Source organism: Gracilinanus agilis, chromosome 2, assembly GCF_016433145.1.
Source record: "Gracilinanus agilis isolate LMUSP501 chromosome 2, AgileGrace, whole genome shotgun sequence".
Lineage (NCBI taxonomy): Eukaryota > Metazoa > Chordata > Mammalia > Didelphimorphia > Didelphidae > Gracilinanus > Gracilinanus agilis.
In genome coordinates, this window is record NC_058131.1 from 180,811,970 (window position 1) to 180,834,361 (window position 22,392).

Sequence of the window (22,392 nt, forward strand, 5' to 3'; positions counted from 1 at the left end):
TCAGGTTCAGAAATTTAATGGTGATAAACCTATACCCAGCACCAATCACAAAAGCACAGGATGGATCTATCTTCGTAGCATTTATATATAGAAACATTTTTTCCCCATAGATTTGAGCTTTCAAATCCACTATCTTTATCTTACAGATAGGAAAACCAAAGCACAGAAAGGCTAAATGACTTATCCATGATTCCATATATAGCTAATAAAATATCTGAGGTGGGATGTGAAATCAGACCTTCCTGACTACAAATCCACTGCCCTTTCAACTATGCCATGATGATGTTAATTGATTCTAAGTTCAGAATGATACATCCATGTGACAGGGATGGAGGGAAAAAAGGAGGTTATACAATCTCGGGTTATATTAAGAGAAAAATAGAATTCAGATTAAGAGAAGTAATAGTACAACTATATTCTGCACTTGTCAGAAATCTGGAATACCACGTTTAGGTATGAGCATTACATTTCAAAAGGCATACTGTCAAACTGGAATACCTATAGAAAGCAAGAATGGGAAATCTAGAAATCATCAAAGAAAAAAGAAATGTTTCATTTGGAAGAGTGGGTTGTAGAGTACAACATGAAAGTTTGCTTAAAATATCTCAAGTATATTAGAATATAAAAGGATTAAACTTACTCTGCATGTTCCAGAGAGAAAAACTAGGCAGGATTGGTAGAAGTTACAGAGTAGCAGATTTTCACTCAATGTAAGGAAGAACTGTCTTATTGACCAAACACTATCTTCCAAATACCTCAGGCCCCAAACTTTTGAATAATCAATTGCTCTCTTTTCCTTTGTCTATATGTTCAGGTTATACCATGTCCTATCTAAACTTTAGCTACATTCCTGATTCTTCATTCTTTACCCTAATTCAGTCACTTCTTTTTTTTTTTTTTTAAACCCTTACCTACAGTGTTGGAGTCAATACTATGTATTGGCTCCAAGGCAGAAGAGTGGTAAGGGTAGGCAATGGGGGTCAAGTGACTTGCCCAGGATCACACAGCTGGGAAGTGTCTGAGGTCAGATTTGAACCTAGGACCTCCCGTCTCTAGGCCTGGCTCTCAATCCACTAAACTACCCAGTTGCCCCCTCAGTCACTTCTTAAGACTAGATTACTGAAAGGCTAGCCTAAACAAAGAAATGAAAATTCTTAATTACATTTTAACCAGTTTTTATTAATCATTCTTCTTAAGAAGTCTTATTCATCCAATAAACATTTATTGATCACAAAATCTGCTGCATTAGACTAGGAAAGAGATGAAAGGCAAGGTCTAGTTTTTCTCTGCTTTTTTTTTAAACCCTTACTTTCCATCTTAGAATCAATTCTGTGTATTGGTTCTAAGGCAGAAGGATGACAAGAGTTAAGCAATGGGGATTAAGTGACTTGCCCAGAGTCACACAGATATAAGTGTCTTGAGGCCAGATTTGAACCTAGAGTTACCTTCCCATCTTTAGGCTTGGTTGTCAATCCACTGAGCCACCTAGCTGCCCCCTCCACTAACTCTTGAATTAAATTAACATCTTAATCAGTCCTTCTTATCTCTCTCACCAACTATTCTACTTTTCTAATAAGCCCAGTGGATAGCATAAACTACCCACTCCAGCTAAAAAAACCTTTTAGGATTGTCACTTAACCTCTCTGAGCCTTGATTTGCTAAACTGTAAAATGTTGAGGTTGGATTAGACAGGGGTTCTTAAACTTATTTGTGTTATAAACTCCTTTGGCAGTCTGATAAAACCTACAGACCACTTCTCAGAACAATGCTGTCAAATATACAATATACATAGGATCGCAAAGGAAAATAATTACATTAAGATGGTTATTGAAATATTTTTTACCAAAAGTTCACAGACCCCAGATTAAAAATCCCTGGACAAGTTGATTTCTGAAGTTGTTCCATGTTATCCTCTAAACCCTCTCTCACAATTCATCTATTTTTATCTTCCTTCTCAATAAGAGCTCATTGCAATTGTATAACACTCTATAAATATCTTACATACATGATCTCATCTCATTTTCACAAAAATCTTATGAGGAATTCATGTGAGACTCAAAGAGGTTAAGCAATTTGTCCGAGGTCACAAGGACTGAAATCTAGGCATTTTGACTCCTAATCCATTTCACCAATCATTATTATTAAAAAAACTCACATTTATACAGTATAGGTGTGCGTATATATATATGTGTGTATTATATATATACATACATACATATAGATTTCAAGGTTTACAAATCATTTTCCTCACAACAACCCTGTGAGGTAAGTAGTGCAAGTGTTATCACCCCAATTTTATTGATGAAGAAATTGAGAGATAATAAGTGACTCAGCAACTAAGTGATGGAGTGAAGACTCAAGCCTAAGTATGGTGTCTCCCCATCTTGTGCTCTTTCCACTCCACTACTGTCTCTCATTCATGCTGCTCCTCTCTTCTTTGAATGCCTTGTCCTTCTTCTTTGCAAGGCCTTCACATAACACAATCTGGTTTCAGTCTCTTTCGTCACTTCAACAACCTTCCCTGAGCAGCTGTCTTACTTTTATAATCAACAGGGACATATTTCTATATGGAAGAAAATGCATTTTAATATACTTCTGTGGTTTTACTTGTCTGCTTTTATGTTTTTCAGTTGTTTCTCCCATTAATAGTTAAGCTCCCTGAGGGCAGAAATGGTACCGCCTGCCTGCTTTTGCTACAAATAGAGTAGTACCTAAAGGAGTGCTCTTCACTTATACTCAATGAAATGTTACTGACTAGGTCTTAGATACTAAATGGTTAAATGTAAAAACGATTCATTGTGGATAAGAGTAAAAGTATGGTTATACAGCAAGGTCTTAAGTCTGATGGTTATCACCAAAAGGAAAAAGGATATATTCTCTGTATGGTTCATGGATTCAAATCCAACATGATAATCAATCATGTCTATTACAATGTCCAATATAAGGCACAGCTTTTACACATATTAAATCTAGAGCTCTGATTTTGATATTTTAATTTTTCTTAAATATACTTACACTCCCTGAAACAATGAAATAATCAGACTGTATTAACCAAGCTTAGACTTCAAGTGACCCCCCCCCGCCTCCCCCCTGAGTGTGGATCAATCTTCACAAGAAAACAATGATAAAAGGTACTAATAAAGCAATTTTTAAAAAACACTAAATTATGATCATCTAAACCTTATTTTTCATAGGGAATAAACAATCTTACTAACCAGTCAAAAATTCAATTCTTAAAGGAATGATATAAGCACAGAACATCCTGATCTTCATAGGACAAAATGCCTCATGATATAAGCTAGAACAGCATACCTATGAAACAGATGAGGTCTTGCAAAAATATTAATAAGGTAAAAAACTGCAAAATATGTTCTGAGACTTTCAAAATTCCTAATTCTTGTGTCCCTCCAAAAGGCAAGTAAGAATTCTTATGAATTCTCACCAACTTGATTAAAGTTTTACCAAGGGATAGTCTACTGGAAGACAGCAGAAGAAATAAGTTGATGGGTTAAAGGAGTCATTTGGAGTTTTTAAAAGAATTATATAACAATATAAAATTAGACACATTTTCTATTTGACACAAACAATGTTAAAACCAGATTACCTCCAAAAATAAAGGCTAAAACATAAAACTATTCAATTTAAGGTTGGGAGATTTGGTCTTTTTTCAACCAAACCATTATTTGGCTACTTTCTCACCAAAAGCATATTAGTATGTGTGTGTGTTTGTAGATATATGGTGACTTTTCTACACCTCTATGTGGTCTTGAAAGCTGCTGCAATATAAAAATTCATCACCATGCAGTCAACCTGGTGATAAACCTCAGCCTAAAAAGGGAATTTCTTACAAAAATTATTTTTGGAGTGATTCTACTACTATTTCCACTGCTTCTGAATATATGTCTATATATATTCACGTATATATATACACACACACACACACACACATACATATATATGTGTATATATATATATATATATGTATATATATATATATATATATGTGGAAAAGCTGCCTCTTCAAAAACCTTAGCTCAGAACAAGAGGTAAAGAAAAAGATGTCTTAATTCTCTAATCGCAAGCTCAGTTACATCTTTGGGATGATCCTAAGAGAGCCTAGCAATAATCTTGCTAAAATAGCTATAGAACTAGAGAATTCTCGAACCCACTGGTGTTTGTTTAAATTTCCATGGGTCTAGCTTTTCAGTGCTAAGCTTATTCCCAACAACATTTGTTTTCTTCTGGACCAAAGTAGCCTCTAGTCATCAAAATCCGGAATGTCATCATAAGAGTAGCCTCTGTAGCCTTTGGAAGCGTAGTAGGCAATGCGCAAGTGGTAGAATCCTGGCAGGAATACCAGAATCCCAATGATCAGGACAGGAATGGCTCGGTCTGCCCCCTGGTGGTGGAAGAAGGGAAACACATTAGTATCACACCACTATCACTTAGAACTTGGCAGCAAGAAAAAAAGATTTTAAAAAAATCTTTCAGTAAATCCTTTAGATTCACAGAGGACACTGAAGAAAAAGAATCACTTTTATTTGCAATGCAGTCTTCTGATTTAGGTGTTGTGATTTAGGGCAGCAACAGGAAAAGATCACTTCCAGGGAAGGCAATTTGCTACAAAGGTCCAAAATGGCTGATTGTTAAAGAACTAACCTTTATAACACTTGATAGTTCACGAATTTGTCCTCATAACAATCCCGATATAGGTAATGCAAATATAACGATCTCTATTTCACAGATAAGGAAACTAGGCTCAAAGGAGAAGTGACAGGGCTCAAACCTAGGTTTTTTAACTCTAAAGCCAGCAACAAAAAAATATTTTAAGGATTTGTAATTTTTTCAGTGAAAGCACTCCTTCCAACAATACAGATTGATACAGATTGTGACTTCTCTATAAGTCTTTAGATGGTCTTTGAAAGCTCCTGCAGAAGAAAAATTTATCACCATGCAGTCAACCTGGTGATGACCCTCAGATTAAAAAGGGCACATCTTACAAAAATTATTTTTGGAGTGATTCTATGACTATTTCCACAACTGCTCTTAAACGATTCCAAATATCAACTATGTTTTAAAATGATTAACTGTGAAGAAGGCTGTTGATGCTTCAAAGTCTCTATCCATGTCACCAATGTGTAGAAGACTGGCTGTCATTTAAAGCAGTGATGGGCCAGATGCGGGCCCCTGAAATGTTCTATCCAGCCCTGTGGACATTACTCCTAATCTGACGAATATAGTGAAACTTCGAAAGAGTTGCCTTAGAAACAGACTGTCAGATGAGCATTTCCTTTCCTTTGGCCCCCTCTTTAAAAAGTTTGTCCATCACTGATTTAAAGTTATGTTTGAAGTGGACACAAAATCTATTCCTACTTTCACATCTCTCATCTACATTCCCTTCTCTTTACTCATACAACCACAACTCAACTTCAGGTTTTCATTATCTCTCACCTGTTCTCCTGAAATAGTTTTAACCATTCTCCCTGCTTCAAATCTCTCCCCCTATTCCAATTCAACCTCCACTCAGTGGTCAAGGTGATTTTTTTTCTAATGTGCTCAATGAGCAGCCAGGGGTGTTCTATTGCCTCCAAAATCCAATATGAAGGCTGGAATTTAATGCGCCTCATAATCTGGACACCTACTAGTTCTCTAGTGTTCTCATGTTTTACTGTTGTTTATATACACTGTGATCCAGTCACAATCACTTTCTTGCTAATTCTCATAGAAAAGACGTCATCTCCCAGTCTCCATTCTTTTGACTTCATCTGTCCCTCTGCCTGGAACAATTTGCTCCCTCACTTCTGCCTCTTACTTTCTCTGGTTACCTTCAGGACAGCTCAAATCTCACCTTCTGCAGGCAGCTTTTCTAGCTACTCATGCTCTCTGCATGTTAACCGTTATCTACTCTGCCTTTGTCATTTATCTTCACAGTGATTTACACATTTTCTCCTCTGTTAGAATGTCTCCTGCTTCTTGGTAGGGTCAGTTTCTGCCTTTCTTTGAATCCAACAATGCTTGTTGCTTGACTGGCTGAATGACCTGTAGAAACAGCCTAAAAGGAAGCATCACATATTGCTACTCCAAATACTACTTTGTAAAGTCCAAGTTTCCCAAATTAGAACATTGCTTTATAAATAGAAATAATTGTTTTCCCTTAGTGTCCTCTGTAAACATGTAAAGAGTGCTCTGAAAGATAAAAATTGCCACTTCAGTCTCCTCAGGTATTCTTACTCTAAGGCACTAGAGAAACTTGGCTACTGCCATTTACATCTCTAAGCCCCAAATCCATAAAAGTGGTGGTTTACTGCTTCTCCTTCAGTCTAAACTTATCCACAAAACTGACGTGCAAAGCTCAAGGTGGGGTATAGAACTAAAATGGGAGTCAGGCACCAGCTCTACCACTGATCAAATGTCTGACTTTAGGTTAACAGATTAGCTTCTCTGAAACTCAGTTTTTCCACATGTAAAACAAGAAAAATAATATCCACCACCTAACTCAGGAATCATGTGAGGATATGTAAGAATACAGTGCCCTTGCTTGAAAGTCCATGCAATATTTCATAGTAGGATGGAAAAATGCTACAGCTGTTAAAAAAAAAAAAAAACTTAACACAAATCTATTTTCTCTCCCTCCTAATCAGTAAAAAAAAATGTATTATAACAAACACATATAGTCTAGAAAAACAAATTCCCCCAGTGGTTATATACAAACATATACATGTCTCATTATGTCCCTTAAATCTATCACCTTGTCATGGAGAACATGTTTTATTATTGGTCCTCTGGAACCATGAATGGTCATCACTGTATTGATCCTAGTTCTTACAGCTTTCATAGTTGTTTTTACAATGTTGCATAAATAATTCTTTTCGTCTACTCATTTCAATCTTTGTTAGTTTATGATTTCTGTGATTCTATCATTTGTATTATTCTACCATTTTTATAATGCTGAGGCCCTAATATGAAGTGTTCTTCTGTTTCTGTCCACTTTACTCAGCATCAGTTCATACAAGTCTTTTTGAAATCATCTATTTTCTCATTTCTTATAGCATAATAGCACTCCATAATATTTATACCATAGCTTATTTAGCCATTCCTTAATAGTTGAGATTTCTGATAAAAATATAGCTTTTACATTTGCTGGATAACTTTTTAGCAGTTTCATAGCACTTCTTAAATATAGTGAAGGGTCATCAAATGACTTACCCCTTTGCTGATATATCCAGCTAACAGCAGAGCACCTATAACAATGAGAAAGGTGCCAATCATAAATAGCACTATGGCAAGTGCTATTGCCTTGTAAGGGATCTTGGGAGGGCTCTTCTTAAACTAGAAAAAAAGACATTATGGAAGTATTAGCTTTCATCAGAAAAAGAGAGGTAGAAAAAAAGCAGGGAACCATAACAATATCTCTTCCCTACCCTCTCAATGACATGGATTATTTCTTTATGTCATACTTGTTTCCTCCCTTCAGTCCAACTTTAGGGGAGAGAAGAAAAAGTACTTTCAGAAAAGAAGAGGGGGAAGGACTTCAAAAATATAATCCCTCATTCTCAAGGCAATGGGGAAAACTCCTAATAGCCTTAACTATTATACTAAATATTTAAAGGGAACTCTGATAAATCCTTCTTTCTAGTTTTTTATTTCATTCATAGACTGACAGTGTAGCTAGTCCACCCCCCACCTTAACCTTCCATTAGATATGAATTTGTCTTTACCAAACACTAGGAATACAAAAACAAACATGATATCCCTTGCTCTCTACAAGTTTATAATGGTGGGCAGAGTTAATATATAAACAACTACGATAACAGTAAGATAGGAGTATTACAAAAAAGTGTAGACAAAGTGTTATGGGGATTTGGAAGGAAGATTCTTTTTTGCTTGAAGAGGTTAAGAAAGGTTCATGAAAGCAGTAGCATCTGAGTTATCCTTTAAGTGAAGGATTTTAACAGAAAGATATAAGAATGGGAAATAAATGGAAGGAAGAAGACTCTCCTCCAGGCATGTTGTTGGAGGATATTGTGAGCAAAGGCCCTAAGACTAAAAAGCATGATAAAAAGAGGAGACAAAGTAGGTCAGTTGGCTCAGAGCACAGTATGTGAAGAGGAGCAATCTGAGAGAATGCTGGAAACATAAGCTGGAGCCAGATGGTGGGGGGCCTTGAATGCCAGGATCTAGATGTTCTACATGATTACATAAGGGATGAGAAGCTTTGAAGGTTTTTAAGCAAAGAGAATGATGTGACCAGAACAGTGCATTACAGAAATTGATTAGAGAACAGAGTGAAGGGAAGAGTAGGCACAGAACGCAGAAAGGAAAACCAGTTGGGAAGCTATTACATAATCCAAGTAAAAAGAGCCTGAGCTACAATAGTTGCAGAGGAAGTAAAAAAGAGGAAACAAAAGTGAAATATTTCAGGATCAGCAGGATATGGAAGGATGAGGGAAGAGTTTGATCAGTTAACTGACAAACATTTATTTATTTAAAACCCATACGTTCTGTCCTAGAATCAATATTAAGTATCAATTCTAAGGCAAAAGAGTGGCAATGGCTAGGCAATGAGGTTTAAATGATTTGCTCAAATCACACAGCTAAGAATTGTCTGAGATCAGATTTAAACCCAGAACCTCCCATCTCCAGACATGATATCTATCCCTTGAGCGACCTAACTGCCCTCAGTAAGCATTTATTAAATATCTAATATTCACCAGACATTATACTAAGAGGTAGGGATATAAGGACAAAAATGAAACAACCCTTGCCTTATATTCCAACAGGGGAGACAATATGTACATATATAAGTGTATAAGATATATAACAAATATGAGGTAAATTTTAGGGGGATTCACTAGCAGCTGGTGGGATCAGAAGGCCTCATGTACAAGATGACAATAAGATTGAAATCCTGAACATCTGGGAGGATGACTGCATCAAGAGAAACAGGATACCTGGTATAAGATCTGCCAGTTATCCAGTAGTTTCTTGTAGTTATCCAGCTGTTTCTTGAAGACTTCTAGTGATATGAAACTCATTTCCTCTCTAGGTAGACCCTTCCATTTTTTTAAATTTTTAAAATTTTTTTTATTTTTTAAACCTTTAACTTCTGTGTATTGGCTCCTAGGTGGAAGAGTAGTAAGGGTGGGCAATGGGGGTCAAGTGACTTGCCCAGGGTCACACAGCTGGGACATGTCTGAGGCCGGATTTGAACCCAGGACCTCCCATCTCTAGGCCTGACTCTCAACCCACTGAGCTACCCAGCTGCCCCCGTAGTCCCTTCCATTTTTAAAGTTTTTAATTATGAGGTAAAATTTTCTCACATTAAGCCAGAATATATTTCTGTAATTTCTATCCATTGGTTCTGTTTCTCTTGAAACAAAAAGTTTAATCTCTATTTCACATAATCTCCCTTTAAATATCTGACAGCAACTGCCATTCTCCACTGGATCTCCATTCTTCTAAGCCAAACACTGCCACTTGCTTCATCCAATACTAATATGGCTTGGCTTCAAGTTCCTTTACCATCCTGGTCACTCTCCTTTAGACACAGTACACTCTATCAATATGTGTATTCAGAATTGAGGACGAGATTCCAGAAGTGGTCTGACCAGGGTGGTACTGGTATTATTCCTCAGAAAGTTATTCATACCATAGAAATTCATTTTCTTTCAAGAGAAAAAGTAATTCTGTAGCCCTATTGTAAAATAACCAAGAGGGGCAGTGGGGTAGTTTAATGCAGTGATTCCCAAAGTAGGCGCCACCACTCCCTGGTGGGTGCTGCAGCGATCGAGGGGGGTGGTGATGGCCACGGGTGCATTTATCTTTCCTATTAATTGCTATTAAAATTTAAAAAAAAAATAATTTCCAGGGGCGCTAAGTAATATTTTTTCTGGAAAGGGACGGTAGGCCAAAAAAGTTTGGGAACCACTGGTTTAATGGATAAAGAGCCAGGCCTAGAGATGGAAGGTCCTGGGTGCACATCTGACCTCAGACACTTCCTAACTGCGTGACCCTGGGCAAATCACTTAATCCTAATTGTCTAGCCCTTACCACTCTTCTGCCATGGAACCAATATTTATATTGATTCTAACATGGAAGGTAAGGATTTAAATAATAATAATAATAATAATAATAATAAAATACCAAGATCTCATAGTTACTGTATACATTGTCAGACATCTTCAGTATTCAGCAAAAAGAGGGTCCCTAGATTGTGATCAAGAAGATGTTTGTGTGACCAACAATTCTGGATATTAATGAAAGGTCAAAAGATTAATGATCACATCGCCAAATACAATTTGCTTTCTTAGCAACTGCCAACTGACATCCACAAACCATATAGCACTATGTGGTATAGAAAGATGGGTATACATATACAAAAAAGGCAGTTTCTGACATGTGAAGTTGGCTAATGTCCTTATGTTTTCAGGATGGACTATTACATTTTCACTGTACCACAAGGCAAATCCCTCATACAGATCTCAATTTGTGATGAGACTGAGAATGGTCCTAAAGTTTTGGATCAATGTTTCTGAACAGACTGTTCCAGAAGCCTCCTATAGGTCCTTTTCTAGTTTTGTTTCAAATGCCAAAGTTGTAAGAATAACTCAAACTGGGGGCAACTAAGTAGCTTGGTGGATTGAGAGACAGGCATAGAGATGGGAGGTCCTGGGTTCAAATCTGTATTCAGTGACTTTCTAGCTGTGTAACCCTGCACATGCCACTTAACACCCAGCCACTGCCTAGACCTTACCACTCTTCTACCTTAATAAGTCTAAGATGGAAGGTAAGGGTTTAAAAAAAAGAAAGAACTCAAACTTATATAGGTTTGAGGTAACTCAATTTGGAACTTTTTATACTAAGGGGAAAAACAAGAGAAAAGAGGTAGTAATACAATTTCTTATTAGAAATTATAATATTATAATATATATATTAGAAACTATAATCAGTGTGGGATACAGATCTAGTAATTGTTTCCTGTGACATTCTTACTATTTTTCAAGAAATAGAAAATTGTCCATTAAAAAAATGTATCAGGTACATGTGAAACCCAGTGGAATTGTGCGTCAGCTAAGGGGGGCTAGGGGAATTTGGGGGAAGAGGGAAAGAACATGAAATATGTAACTATGGGAAAATATTCAAAATAAAATTTTTTTTTTAAATGTATCAGGCGGCAGTTAGGTGACTCAGTGGATTGAGAGCCAGGCCTAGAGATGGGAGGTCCTAGGTTCAAATCTGGCCTCAGACACTCCCTAGCTGTGTGACCCTGGGCAAGTCACTTGACCCCCATTGCCTAGCCCTTACCACTCTTCTGTCTTAGAACCAATACACAGTATCAATTCTAAGATGGAAGATAAGGGTTTTAAAAAAAAAAATGTACTTTACAAGAATTGCTTTTTCTGTAAAATTCAACCTAAATTTCCTACTGAATTCTAAAACTTCAGTTTGTACAAGTACACTAACTTAAGTCTCTGGGAAATCAAAGTATCCATTTCTGGACAAGGCCTAGATTATGTTGGTTTGATCCAGTTCCCCTACTCAGTCTATCTACATTTTAAAGGTTCTAAGTAATGGGTCATAGGATCCTGGATTTAGAGCTGGAAGAGATCTTAAAGGCTATTAAGTCCAGCTCCCTCATTTTATAGATTTTTGTTTTATATATAGGCCTAGAGAGGTTAAATGACTTTGTCACAAAGTGTTTGAGGTGAGATTTCAACCTGGGTCCACTAGCCTCCAAATTCAGTGCTCTGTAAGATTTAAATTAATATCAATAATTCCAAGTATTATACTTTATAAAGTTTATTAATAATCACTTGAAGAAGAAAGTAAATAAACTAAAAGAAATAGAAGTTAAAACCTAATTATCTAACAAAAAGTAAATCCACACGTGTAGATTCTCCTGCTTGGCATAGAGCCTACTGTCCCAGCTTGATCAGGGAAAAAGAGAGAGGGGGCAGGGTTCACACACGAACTTTATCTCCAAAACATAAGGACATAAGGTGAGAACAAAAGTGGGATGCTGGGATTTAGAGTCCTGGGGAACAACTTCTAATTATATAGCTCCATACACTCCAGCATATTTTTATTTTATTTTATTATTTTTTTTAAACCCTTACTTTCCATGTTGGAGTCAATACTGTGTAGTGGCTCCAAGGCAGAAGAGTGGTAAGGGTAGGCAATGGGGGTCAAGTGACTTGCCCAGGGTCACACAGCTCGGAAGTGTCTGAGGTCATATTTGAACCAAGGACCTCTGGTCTCTAGGCCTGGCTCTCAATCCACTGAGCTACCCAGCTGCCCCCCCAGCATGTTATTTTATTAGGTGATTAAATTCTCTAAAACATTGTCCTCCAGGGAATGTAGCAGAGTCTAATTCCAGAAGATTTTTCATTTCTTTCAATGGAAATACAGCCAGAAAAACATCAAGTGCCTTCTCCCTGTTTACTCACCTGAAGGTCAATGTAGCCTTCATCTGTGCTAGAAAGCTTAGAATATTTCACTTTACTACTGGGGATCCCAGTAGTTACATTGTTTCGGGATGGCATCATAACAAAGAGACTGTTTCCTCAGCTAGAACCTGAAAAATAGAGAAAACTTCATTGATTGCAAGGACAAAGTAATGAAATGCAGAATTTTTGAGTTGATGACCTATGAGGTCATCTTTACCCAAAACAAGGATTCCAATATCCCCAACAAGTGATTAATCATCCAAACTGCTTCCTCCCTGTTACTTCAGAATCTGATAACAAATTACTCCCCAAGTTAACCTAATTTTTTTTTGATAATTCTGTTAGTAGTTTTCCTTTATACTGAATTTCTAGAAATTCAAACCATCGGTATGAAAAAAAATCTGAGGACAAGCAGAACAAATCCTTGTTCCACATGAGAAGGCTCCAGCTATCTGAAGCTATTTGCCACATGCCCTTTTAGGTCCTGGCCAAAAGGATATCATGAGAAACTTTATCAAAAGCCTTGTTGTTATCCAGATAGGTTAGGTTACATTAACTAGAGGAAGTGTACTAATAAAAAAATTACCTTTTCTCCACACATTTAAAAAATTTACATGACAATACCTAAGCAATCAATGTGGAGACATTAGACATATCACATTCTGAGAATCATAGAATGTTATGGCTGAACTATTAAGACCCATCTAGGGCAGCCCCCTCATCACACAGAGAAGTAGGTGGTCTGGTACAATGAGAAAAACTCTGGCTTTGGAGTCAGGACACAGACTGAAAGTCCAAATTCTGTCATTTCCTAGCTGTGTAACTTTGGTTGAGTTTGACTTCACTTTTGTAGATCTTCATTTCATCATCAATAAAATTATAGGTGAGACTAAACACTACCTAAGGTACCTTACAGTTCTAAGTCTCATGGTCCCATGAAGCCATTTTGCCAAAATCACACTCCAGGCTAGAAGACCAGAACCCATGCTTTCTGGTAGTCCAGAATAGATAGTAGTATGAAATAGTGAATCAGGAAGACCTGGGCCTATTTGTTATAAAGCAGGGAAGGAACAAGAATGTAGTACACAGTTGAAAATGAAAGAAAAAGGTGATATTGGGAACAATCTGATAGAGAAAATGGAAGGGAGATGATGAAGGGTATATTTGCTAAAAAAAAAAAAAAAGTTTAAAAAAACCACACTTTTTTTTTAAAGGTATATCTTCTTCAGACTGCAGTAAAAGGGATAGACAGTGGGAGAGCGAATCAAGGTGGTATGATATAGTCATCAGCTGATTGGGTGAGGGAGCTAGTTTTGGAATAGTGCTATTTATAGTAAGATTAAAAAATCAATTAGGGAGGAGTAGAAGAATAAATTTGCATCAGTGATTCACCCCAAACTAAACATAATTTTGGAAAAAGTTTGCCCCTTTTTTTCCTAAGGAGAAAAAATGCAAAAAAAAAAAAATCCATTTGGAGCTGATGAAAACAAAGATTACAGAAAATGATGAGACAGCACAGTGGAATGGAGAAAGATCTGGATTTCAAGTAGATGGTTTTGGTTTGATACCAGCCTGTATTACTCCATGCTCTTGGATAAATCATTTTATCTTTCTGTGCCTTGTTTTCTTTAACTGTAAAATGACAAAAATGGACTGGATGATCCCTAGGTCCCTTCCAGGTTTAATGCCTACATGATAAATGAGTTAGTAGTTACCACACCAATCACAGCTCTTTGTGAATTACTGCATTATCATATAATGAAAAACTTTTAATTAACCGCACACCATATTACTTAAGTTTCACTATTATTCCATCCAATCCATTTAACCCTTACAGCTTCCTTCATCTGAAGACACAACTATATAGGATTTAGAGTTGAAAGATCAAATCTAAAACACTACAGGGGGCAATGGAAAGAGAAATGGCTTTTAAGTCTGAAGACCAGGGTTCAAATCCCACCTCTGACACAACTGTGTGACGACCTTGGCCAAGTTATCCTCAATTTCCTCTCTGGAAAACCAGAGGAGTGGGATGGCGCTGCTCTTTGGGGTCTCTTCAGAGCTATGATCTACATAATCTTGGATTCTTCCCTTCTTCAGGGATCTGGGATTTATTCGAGGCGCTGACATCAGAGGGAACCCTTCTAGAGCTAGGGTCTTGTTAAGGCCGCAAGTCAACGTCCAGGAGGACGCTCCGGGTCGTAGCCAGGCAGAGCCTGCGACCGCAGGGGGGCTCCCTGTGCTTCCCTGCCTCGGCTTCCCGGGGCGCGGACAGGAGGCGTCCGAGGTGGAGGAAAGCGCCGCGTCCCTGTAGCGCATGGGGCGTCTTCGCCTTCGCGGTCCCTCTCGCTGCTCGCCCAACCGAAGCCACTTAGGCCTCGTCCTGCCGCTGCTGTCCGGATCATGCGCGGGATCTCCTTCCACCTGGCCGGCCCGGCCCCGGGGGCAGATCTCACCGCCACTGCCAGTCTCCGTGGCGGCTTCTCTCTTAGGAGCCTCCCCGCGCCCCTCGGCCTGTCACTTCCCACGCCCCAACCCCGGCCCTGGCTTCTCTCCGGGGTCCCGCCTCTCGCACGCCCATACCCCAGACTAGGAGTCCTCCGGTAGAGCAAGGACCCCATGCGGTATGAATCCTGATAGCGAGAGGAGTTCCCGGCCCGGTCCCTACCTCCGGCCCAAGCCCATCTCTCCTTCTTCAGGCCTGGCAGGACACGTCCGAAGCAGCCGGCGATCGCCAGACCCCTCCGAGAACTAATGGACTGACGACCACCGACCAGCAGGAAACGGGATCTTTTCCTCTACTTCCTCTCCCCCAGATTGTCGGGGCCAGTGGGCCGGCGCCGCCTTATAAGACGTCTCTTGATTGGTCAGAAGGAGAAAAGAGGAGCGTTTCATTGGCTGGCTAATTTGTTTATCTCTGTGAGGATTCGAGCTATACTCAGCTTCTTCCCTGGGACGGGGTAAAGGTGGGTTGATTGGATGTTGAAGTGTAAAAACGATACAGAAAAATGTGATTCCTACCTAACTAGCTAGCTAGTATCTCAAAGCTTGATTATACTTTTCTAAACTCATCTTCCTAACCTTAGATCAGAGACCTCACTCTCTAGCTTCGGATAGCTCTCTCCTCCATGCCTCTAACTTATTTTAGTACATCTGTGCAACTATCTCTGCAGGTTAGACAACTGCTCATCAAACTCCATTTAAAAAATAATTTCCCCTCAATTGCATGTAAGAACAATTTTTAATAATCCGTTAGTTTTTGTTTTTTTTTTTTTAATTTAGAGGTCCAAATTCTCTTCCTCTCCACCTTCTCTCTCAATGACGTTAGGCGATATGGGTTATGCATGTGCAATCATTCAAAACATTTCCACATTAGTCATGCTGTGGCAGAAGATACATCAAAAACACACACAAAGAAAATAAAGTGAAAAATCATATGCGTCGCTGCATTCAGGCTTCATCAGTTCTTTATAGCATTTTTCTTAAGTTCATCAGAATTGTTTTGTATCATTGTATTAATGAGACATTTATTGTTGATCATCTTACAATACTGCTGTTGTTGTATACAATGTTCTGGTTCTGCTCCCTCATTTCACTTTACATTAGTTCATGTAAGTCCGAGTTTTTCTGAAAGCATTCTGATATTTCTTATGGCACAATACTATTGCATTACAATCATATGCCACAATTTTTCTGTTCAGCTGTTACCCCATTAATGGAAATCCCCTCAGTTTCCAATGTTTTGCCATCACACAAAGAACTGCTATAAATATTTTTGTGCAAACAGGTCCTCCCCCCATTCCTCCTTTTAAAAAAATCTGAGATACAGACCTAGTAGTGGTATTGCTGGGTCAAAGCATATGCATAAATAGTTTTATAGCACTTTGGGTATAATTCCAAATTGCTCCACAGAATGGTGTATCAGTTCACAATTCCACCAATTAGTGTTCAAATTTTCCCACATCCCCTCCAATTTTATTATTTTCCTTTTCTGTCATATTAGCCAATCTGAAAGGTGTGAGATATAGTACATCAGAACTGTTTAATTTGCATTTCTCTAAACAATAGTGATTTAGAACATTTTTTTTCACAGTTTGATTTATTCTTCTGAAAACTTCCTGTTCATGTCCTTTGAAAATTTATCAATTGGGAAATGAATTGTTCTTGTTCACAAAGAGAGCTGCTAAAAATATTTTAGAACATAGAGTTTCTTTTCCTTTTTATTTGATCACCTTAGGAAACAAACAAAGGGTATGTACAGTTTTATGACTCTGGGCATAATTTTTAATAATCGTTTTAATTTCCTTTTCTTTGGTGGTACATTCATCCATTTTTGATGTTGGTAATTTGATTTTATTTTAAAATCAAATTAATCATTTACTTACCTATTTTGTCATTTTTCCATAAAATCAGCTTCTAATCACCATTGGTTCAATGGTTTCCTTTCAATTTTATTAATCTCTTTTGATTTTCAGGATCTCCAGTTTTTGTTTAACTTGGGATTTTTCATCTGTTATTTTTCTAGTTTTTTTAGTTGCATGCCCAATTAATCGATCTGTTTTTTTCTCTGTTTTATCGATGTAAGCATTTAGGGACCTCATATTTCCCCTAAGTACTGCTTTGGCTGCATCCCATAAATTTTAATGTGTTGTCTCATTGTTGTCATTCTCTTTAATGAAATTGTTGTTTTTATGATTTATTCTTTGAACCACTAAACTTTTTTTTTAACTATTGAAGTAAACCCAAGTTTATTACTGGAAACCTCTATTTTGGTGTCCCAGATAGTGTGTTGTTGTTGTTGTTGTTGTTGTTTTTTAATTTTTTCCATGGTTACATGATTCTTGTCTTCCTCCCCTCTTCCTGCTCCACTTGCAGAGTGGAAAAGCAATTTCACTGGATTATACATGCATTATCACTCAAATCTTATTTCTATATTATTCATTTTTGTAATAAGGGTAATCTTTTAAAACTAAAACACCAAATCATATACCCATATAAACAAGTGATAAATCATGTGTTTTCTTCTGAGTTTCTACTCCCACAGTTCTTTCTCTAGATGTGGATAAGTCCCTTAAGCGTTGTCTTGGATCACTACATTGCTTTTAGTAGCAAAGTTAATTTCATTTGATCATCTCACAATGTTTCAGTTACCATGTATAATGTTCTCCTGGTTCTGCTTATTTCACTTCACATCAGTTCATGGAGGTCTTTCCACAAACCACTAATTTTTTAAACATTAATTATTTAATTTCCAATAAATTTTTAATCTGTTTCCATGACCCATTATTGAACGTACTTTTTCATTGTATTATGATCTGAAAAGGTTGCATATTTCAGCTTTTCTACATTTGGTTGTTAGGTTTTATGCCCTAATAATACCTGATCAATTTTTTGTAGGTGTGATGTGCCACTGAGAAAAATATATATTCTCTTCTATTCCCATTGTTTTCTCTAAAGGTCTAGGCTATCTAAGTTTTGTAAAATTCTGTTTATCCGTTTAACTTCATTCTTGTTTTCTGTCTAGATTTATCTGCTTCTAAGCAAGCAAAGTTGAGGTCCCTCGTTAATAAGAGTTTTACTATTTCCTCCTGTAACTTCTTTAAAATTTTGGTTGCTATACTGTTTGGTGCAAATTTACTATTAGTATTACTCTATTGTCTATGGTACCTTTTTATCAAGATGTAGCTTCCTTCCTTATCTCTTTTAATTACATCTATTTTGGCTTTTGCTTTGTCTGAGATTGTGATTGCTACCTGTTTTTGCTTCAGCTGGAGCATAAAACATTCTATTCCAGTCCCTTACCTTTACTCTTGTGTACTTCTCTACCTCAAAAGTATTTTTTTTTTGTAAACAACATATTGTAGGATTCTTGTTTTTAATCCACTTTGCTATCAGCTTCTGCTTTATGGGTAAGTTCATCCTTCAGTTATGATTACTGCATATTTCCTTTCATCCTATTTTTCTTCTCTCTCTTTTCTTCTCTCTCCCTCTTCTTCACCCCCCCCATTCCCTCCCTCCCTCCTCTCTTACTTCCCTCTCTTACTCCTTGCACCCTTTCCCTCTTCACAAATGTTTTGCTTATCACTGCCTCCCCTAATCCTCCTCCCTTCTATCAGTTTTCCCCTTCTCTTATTTCTCTTCCTACTTTCCTATAAAATTCATTTCTATATCCAACTAAGTGTAGATGCTAGTCCCACTTTCAGCCAATTCTAATGAGTAAGATTCATGCATTGCCCATTTCCCCTTTTCCCTCTTCAGTGTAATAGCTCTTTCATGTCTCTTTTATGTGAGATAATTTAGCCCATTCTACTTCTCCCTTCCTCCTCCTTTTCCCAATGCAACCTCCCTATCCCTTAATTTTTGGTGGGGAAAGGGGGTATCATCCTATCATTGCCAACTCACACCCATACCTCTGTCTATGTGTATTCCTTCTAACTCCCCTAATATGATAAAATTTTTAAAGAGTTATAAGTATCATCTTCTCATGTAGAAATGTAAACAGTTTAATCTTATTGAATCCTTCATGTTTCTTCTTTCCTATTTACTTTTTTATGCTTCTCTTGAGGCTTGTATTTGAAAATAAAATTTCACATTGAGCTCTGTTCTTTTCAATAACCATACTTGAAAATCCTCCATTTCATTAAATATCTGTTTTTCCCCCTAAAGGATTGTACTCATTTTTGCTAGGTATGTGATTCTTGGTTATAATTCTAGCTTCTTTGCCTCTAGAATATATTCCAAATCCTCCTGATCCCTTAGTGTAGAAGCTGCTAAATCTTATATAATCCTAATCATGGCTCCACAATATTTGGATTATTTATTTCTGGCTGCTTGCAGTGTTTTGTCTTTGGCCCAGGAGCTCTGAAATTTGGCTATAATATTTCTGTGAGTTTTCTTTTGGGGATCTCTTTCAGAAACTGATCAGTGAGTTTTTTTTCAATTTCTATTCTACCCTCTGGTTCTAAGATATCAGGAAAGTTTTCTTTGATAATTTCTTGGAATATGTTAGATAGACTCCTTTTAAAATTATGGATTTCAGATAGTCCAATAATTTATAAATTATCTTGTCCCAATCTGTCTTCTAGGTCAGCTGTTTTTCCAATGAGAATTTAATTTTTTCTTCTATTTTATCATTCTTATGATTTTATTGTTTTATTGTCTCACAGAATCATCACCTTCCACTCGCTCAATTCTAATTTTTATGGATTTTCTTCAGTGAACTTTTGTACCTCTTTTTAAAGAATTCTTCCCTTTAGTGGATTTTTGTGCCTCTTTTACCATTTGGCCTATTGTGTTTTTAAGGTGTAATTTTCTTCAGGATGTTTTGGGCCTTCTTTACCAAGAGGTTGACTCCTTTTTTCATGATTTTCTTGCATCATTCATTTCTTTCCCCAATTTCCCCACACACACACACACCTTTCTTATCTAGTTTTAAAAGTCCATTTCGAGCTCTTCAAGGATTTTTTTTTTTTTGGCTTGAGACCAATTCACATTTTCCTTCAGGCTTTGCATATAGATAGCTATTTAAACTTCATTATCTTCTTCTGAGTTTGTGTTTTGACTTACCCTGTCACCATAGTAATTTCTATGGTCAGATTCTTTTGTTGGTTCCTCATTTTTCCTAGCCTATTTCTTGACTTTTAACTTTATGTTAAAGTTGGATTCTATTCCTGGGATGGAAGGGGCACTATGAGATTCAGGGTTTTTTTATGTTACTGTTTTTAGAGTTAGTTCTAGAGGTGGGAGCTTTTAAAATTTTCAGTGGTTCCAAGGTTGTATGATCTAAGAAAAGGTTTGGTCACTGCTCTCCTGGCCTGAGCTCTGGTCTTTGAGTGGTTACATTCTTTTCTGCCCTGGACTTTTCACCAAAAATCCCCTCTCTATTGGGGCTTATGGGCAATGCAACAAAGCCTTACAGCTTATGGGCAATGCAACAACATCTTCCAACTAGTGCCAGTTATAAGTCTCCTGTAATCCTCCTCTGACCAATTGCCTAATTCCCTTGTATGTAGTCTGAGAGTTCTGGAAACCATTTTTGCTGATTCATTCACCCCCTAGGTCTATTGCTTTGCCTGGTTGTGGCCTCCACTGGACTTCACTACATTCTCACTGCTTCACTCTCAACTCAGTGAGACAAACCTTTCCTGTTGACCTTCTAAATTATCTTGGTAGAGGATTGTTTCATCCTGTCCTTTTTTTGGTTCTGCCATTCCAGAATTTATCTTGAGGCATTATTTAAAATTTTGGAGAACTTGAAAGTTTATGTAAGTTCCTATCTTTACTTGGCCATTTCCTCCCTAGTTTCTTAATACAAAACTTTGAATCTCTATGAAGATGAATAAAGTGGATGTGATGGTTATTGTTGTTGCTGCTTAATTTTTTTTAAAGACGCTTACCTTCTATCATAGAATCAATACTAAGTATTGGTTCTAAGGCAGAAGAATAGTAATGTGAGGGTTAAAACAGGGTTTTTTTTTGTTTGTTTGTTTTTAAACCCTTGTACTTCGGTGTATTGTCTCATAGGTGGAAGAGTGGTAAGGGTGGGCAATGGGGGTCAAGTGACTTGCCCAGGGTCACACAGCTGGGAAGTGGCTGAGGACAGATTTGAACCTAGGACCTCCTGTCTCTAGGCCTGGCTCTCACTCCACTGAGCTACCCAGCTGCCCCTAAAACAGGGGTTTTGACAAATTAAGAGAGCAGCTTTTAATAACTTAAGTTTTATTGAGAATATAGTAGAGTTGTAAATTAATATTATCCCTTTAAGCCAGAGAAAAGAAAATTTCTAGCAGCTTTTAACAATTAACAATTTAGTTTACTACCTAAAAATGCCTATATCTACCTATAACTGCTGCTAATAACTATTAGAGAAAAGTCGAGCTGATCACCCTTCAGCTCAGCTCACAAGGCAGAATCAGTATCTATCTATCCCCCAACCACCAACTAATCACCAACCCACACCACCAGCAACCAGTCCCCAATGACCACCAACTCATGCCCAGCAGCCAACTTCCCTGCAACTGCCAGCCCTGTCAGCAACTGATCCCCCCTGTCAGCAACTGACAGGCCAACCAACTGATACTTGGACCCCTTTTATAATCTCTTCCTACCTCACTTCCATCTATATGGTTTCTACTTCCTATCACTGTGGGCTGATTAACCCCTACACATCTCTATGGTAAGAGGACCTCCAGGTCCCCCTTAAATTAAAGAAATTAAATAATTCCCTTTTATAGTAATGGCTGGGTAATTAGGGTGAAGTGACTTTCCTAGGGTCACACAGTATGTGAGGCTAGATTTGAAACCATGACTTTCTATTTATGGTCCTGGCTCTTCTATCTCTATGCCGCCCCTTCATCAATAGGGCCTTAGGTGATATTAGGTAACTCTAAGGTTTAGATTTTATTTATGACGAGTAATATTATTTTGTTCTGCATCTCTCCAAAGCAGTTATCACACAATAGTATGTATTATAATTATCTCTATGGCTTCTACTAGTTCAATGTTAAGTTCAATGAGGGGAAAAAATCTTAATAAATGTTTACTAAATTCACGAATTAAAATAATTACAATTTTTTATTCAAACACATGCATTTAATAACTAAAGAATCATAGACTTTCAGAGTTGGAAGGGCTATGGATGGATGTAAGGAACTGACTACTTTCCAAAGTAGCCCATTACCTTTTGATAGTTCTGTTAAAAAAAATCTCTGCAATTTTACACATTATTCTTAATTCAGGTCTCAGGAGGCAAACCCAGAAAATCTATTTACCTCTTACAGGTGACAGCCTTTCACCTACTTGGAAAACATCTCCTTCCTAAGTCTTCTCCTAGCTAAATAGCTCCAATTCTTTCAAGTAACCCTCTTATATGGATTCGAGTCCCTTCTAGTTGCTCTACTTCACACTCTCAACCTTTTATCAGTGTTCTTGAAATGCCACCCTTAGA

At 37.4% G+C, this 22,392-nt stretch overlaps 1 protein-coding gene across 1 annotated transcript; it reads right to left on the reverse strand.

Moving 5' to 3' along the window:
• Window positions 1–4,258: 4,258 nt before the first annotated feature.
• On the reverse strand, window positions 4,259–15,197 carry TMEM230 (transmembrane protein 230). The gene is made up of 4 exons (XM_044660898.1): window positions 15,115–15,197; window positions 12,447–12,574; window positions 7,207–7,329; window positions 4,259–4,399 (listed from the first exon to the last, which is right to left on the reverse strand). Exons 2-4 carry the CDS (start codon window positions 12,543–12,545, stop codon window positions 4,259–4,261), a joined length of 363 nt encoding a protein of 120 aa, XP_044516833.1. The 5' UTR covers window positions 12,546–12,574; window positions 15,115–15,197.
• Between the last annotated feature and the right edge of the window lie 7,195 nt (window positions 15,198–22,392).

Coding starts and splice junctions, on each gene's coding strand:
- TMEM230 (XM_044660898.1), bottom strand. CDS start 12,545: ATGATGCCATCCCGAAACAATGTAACTACTGGGATCCCCAGTAGTAAA. Junction 7,330..12,446: donor AAGGCTACATTGACCTTCAG/GTGAGTAAACAG, acceptor CTTTTTTTCTAG/TTTAAGAAGAGCCCTCCCAA. Junction 4,400..7,206: donor CTGGATATATCAGCAAAGGG/GTAAGTCATTTG, acceptor TTCCACCACCAG/GGGGCAGACCGAGCCATTCC.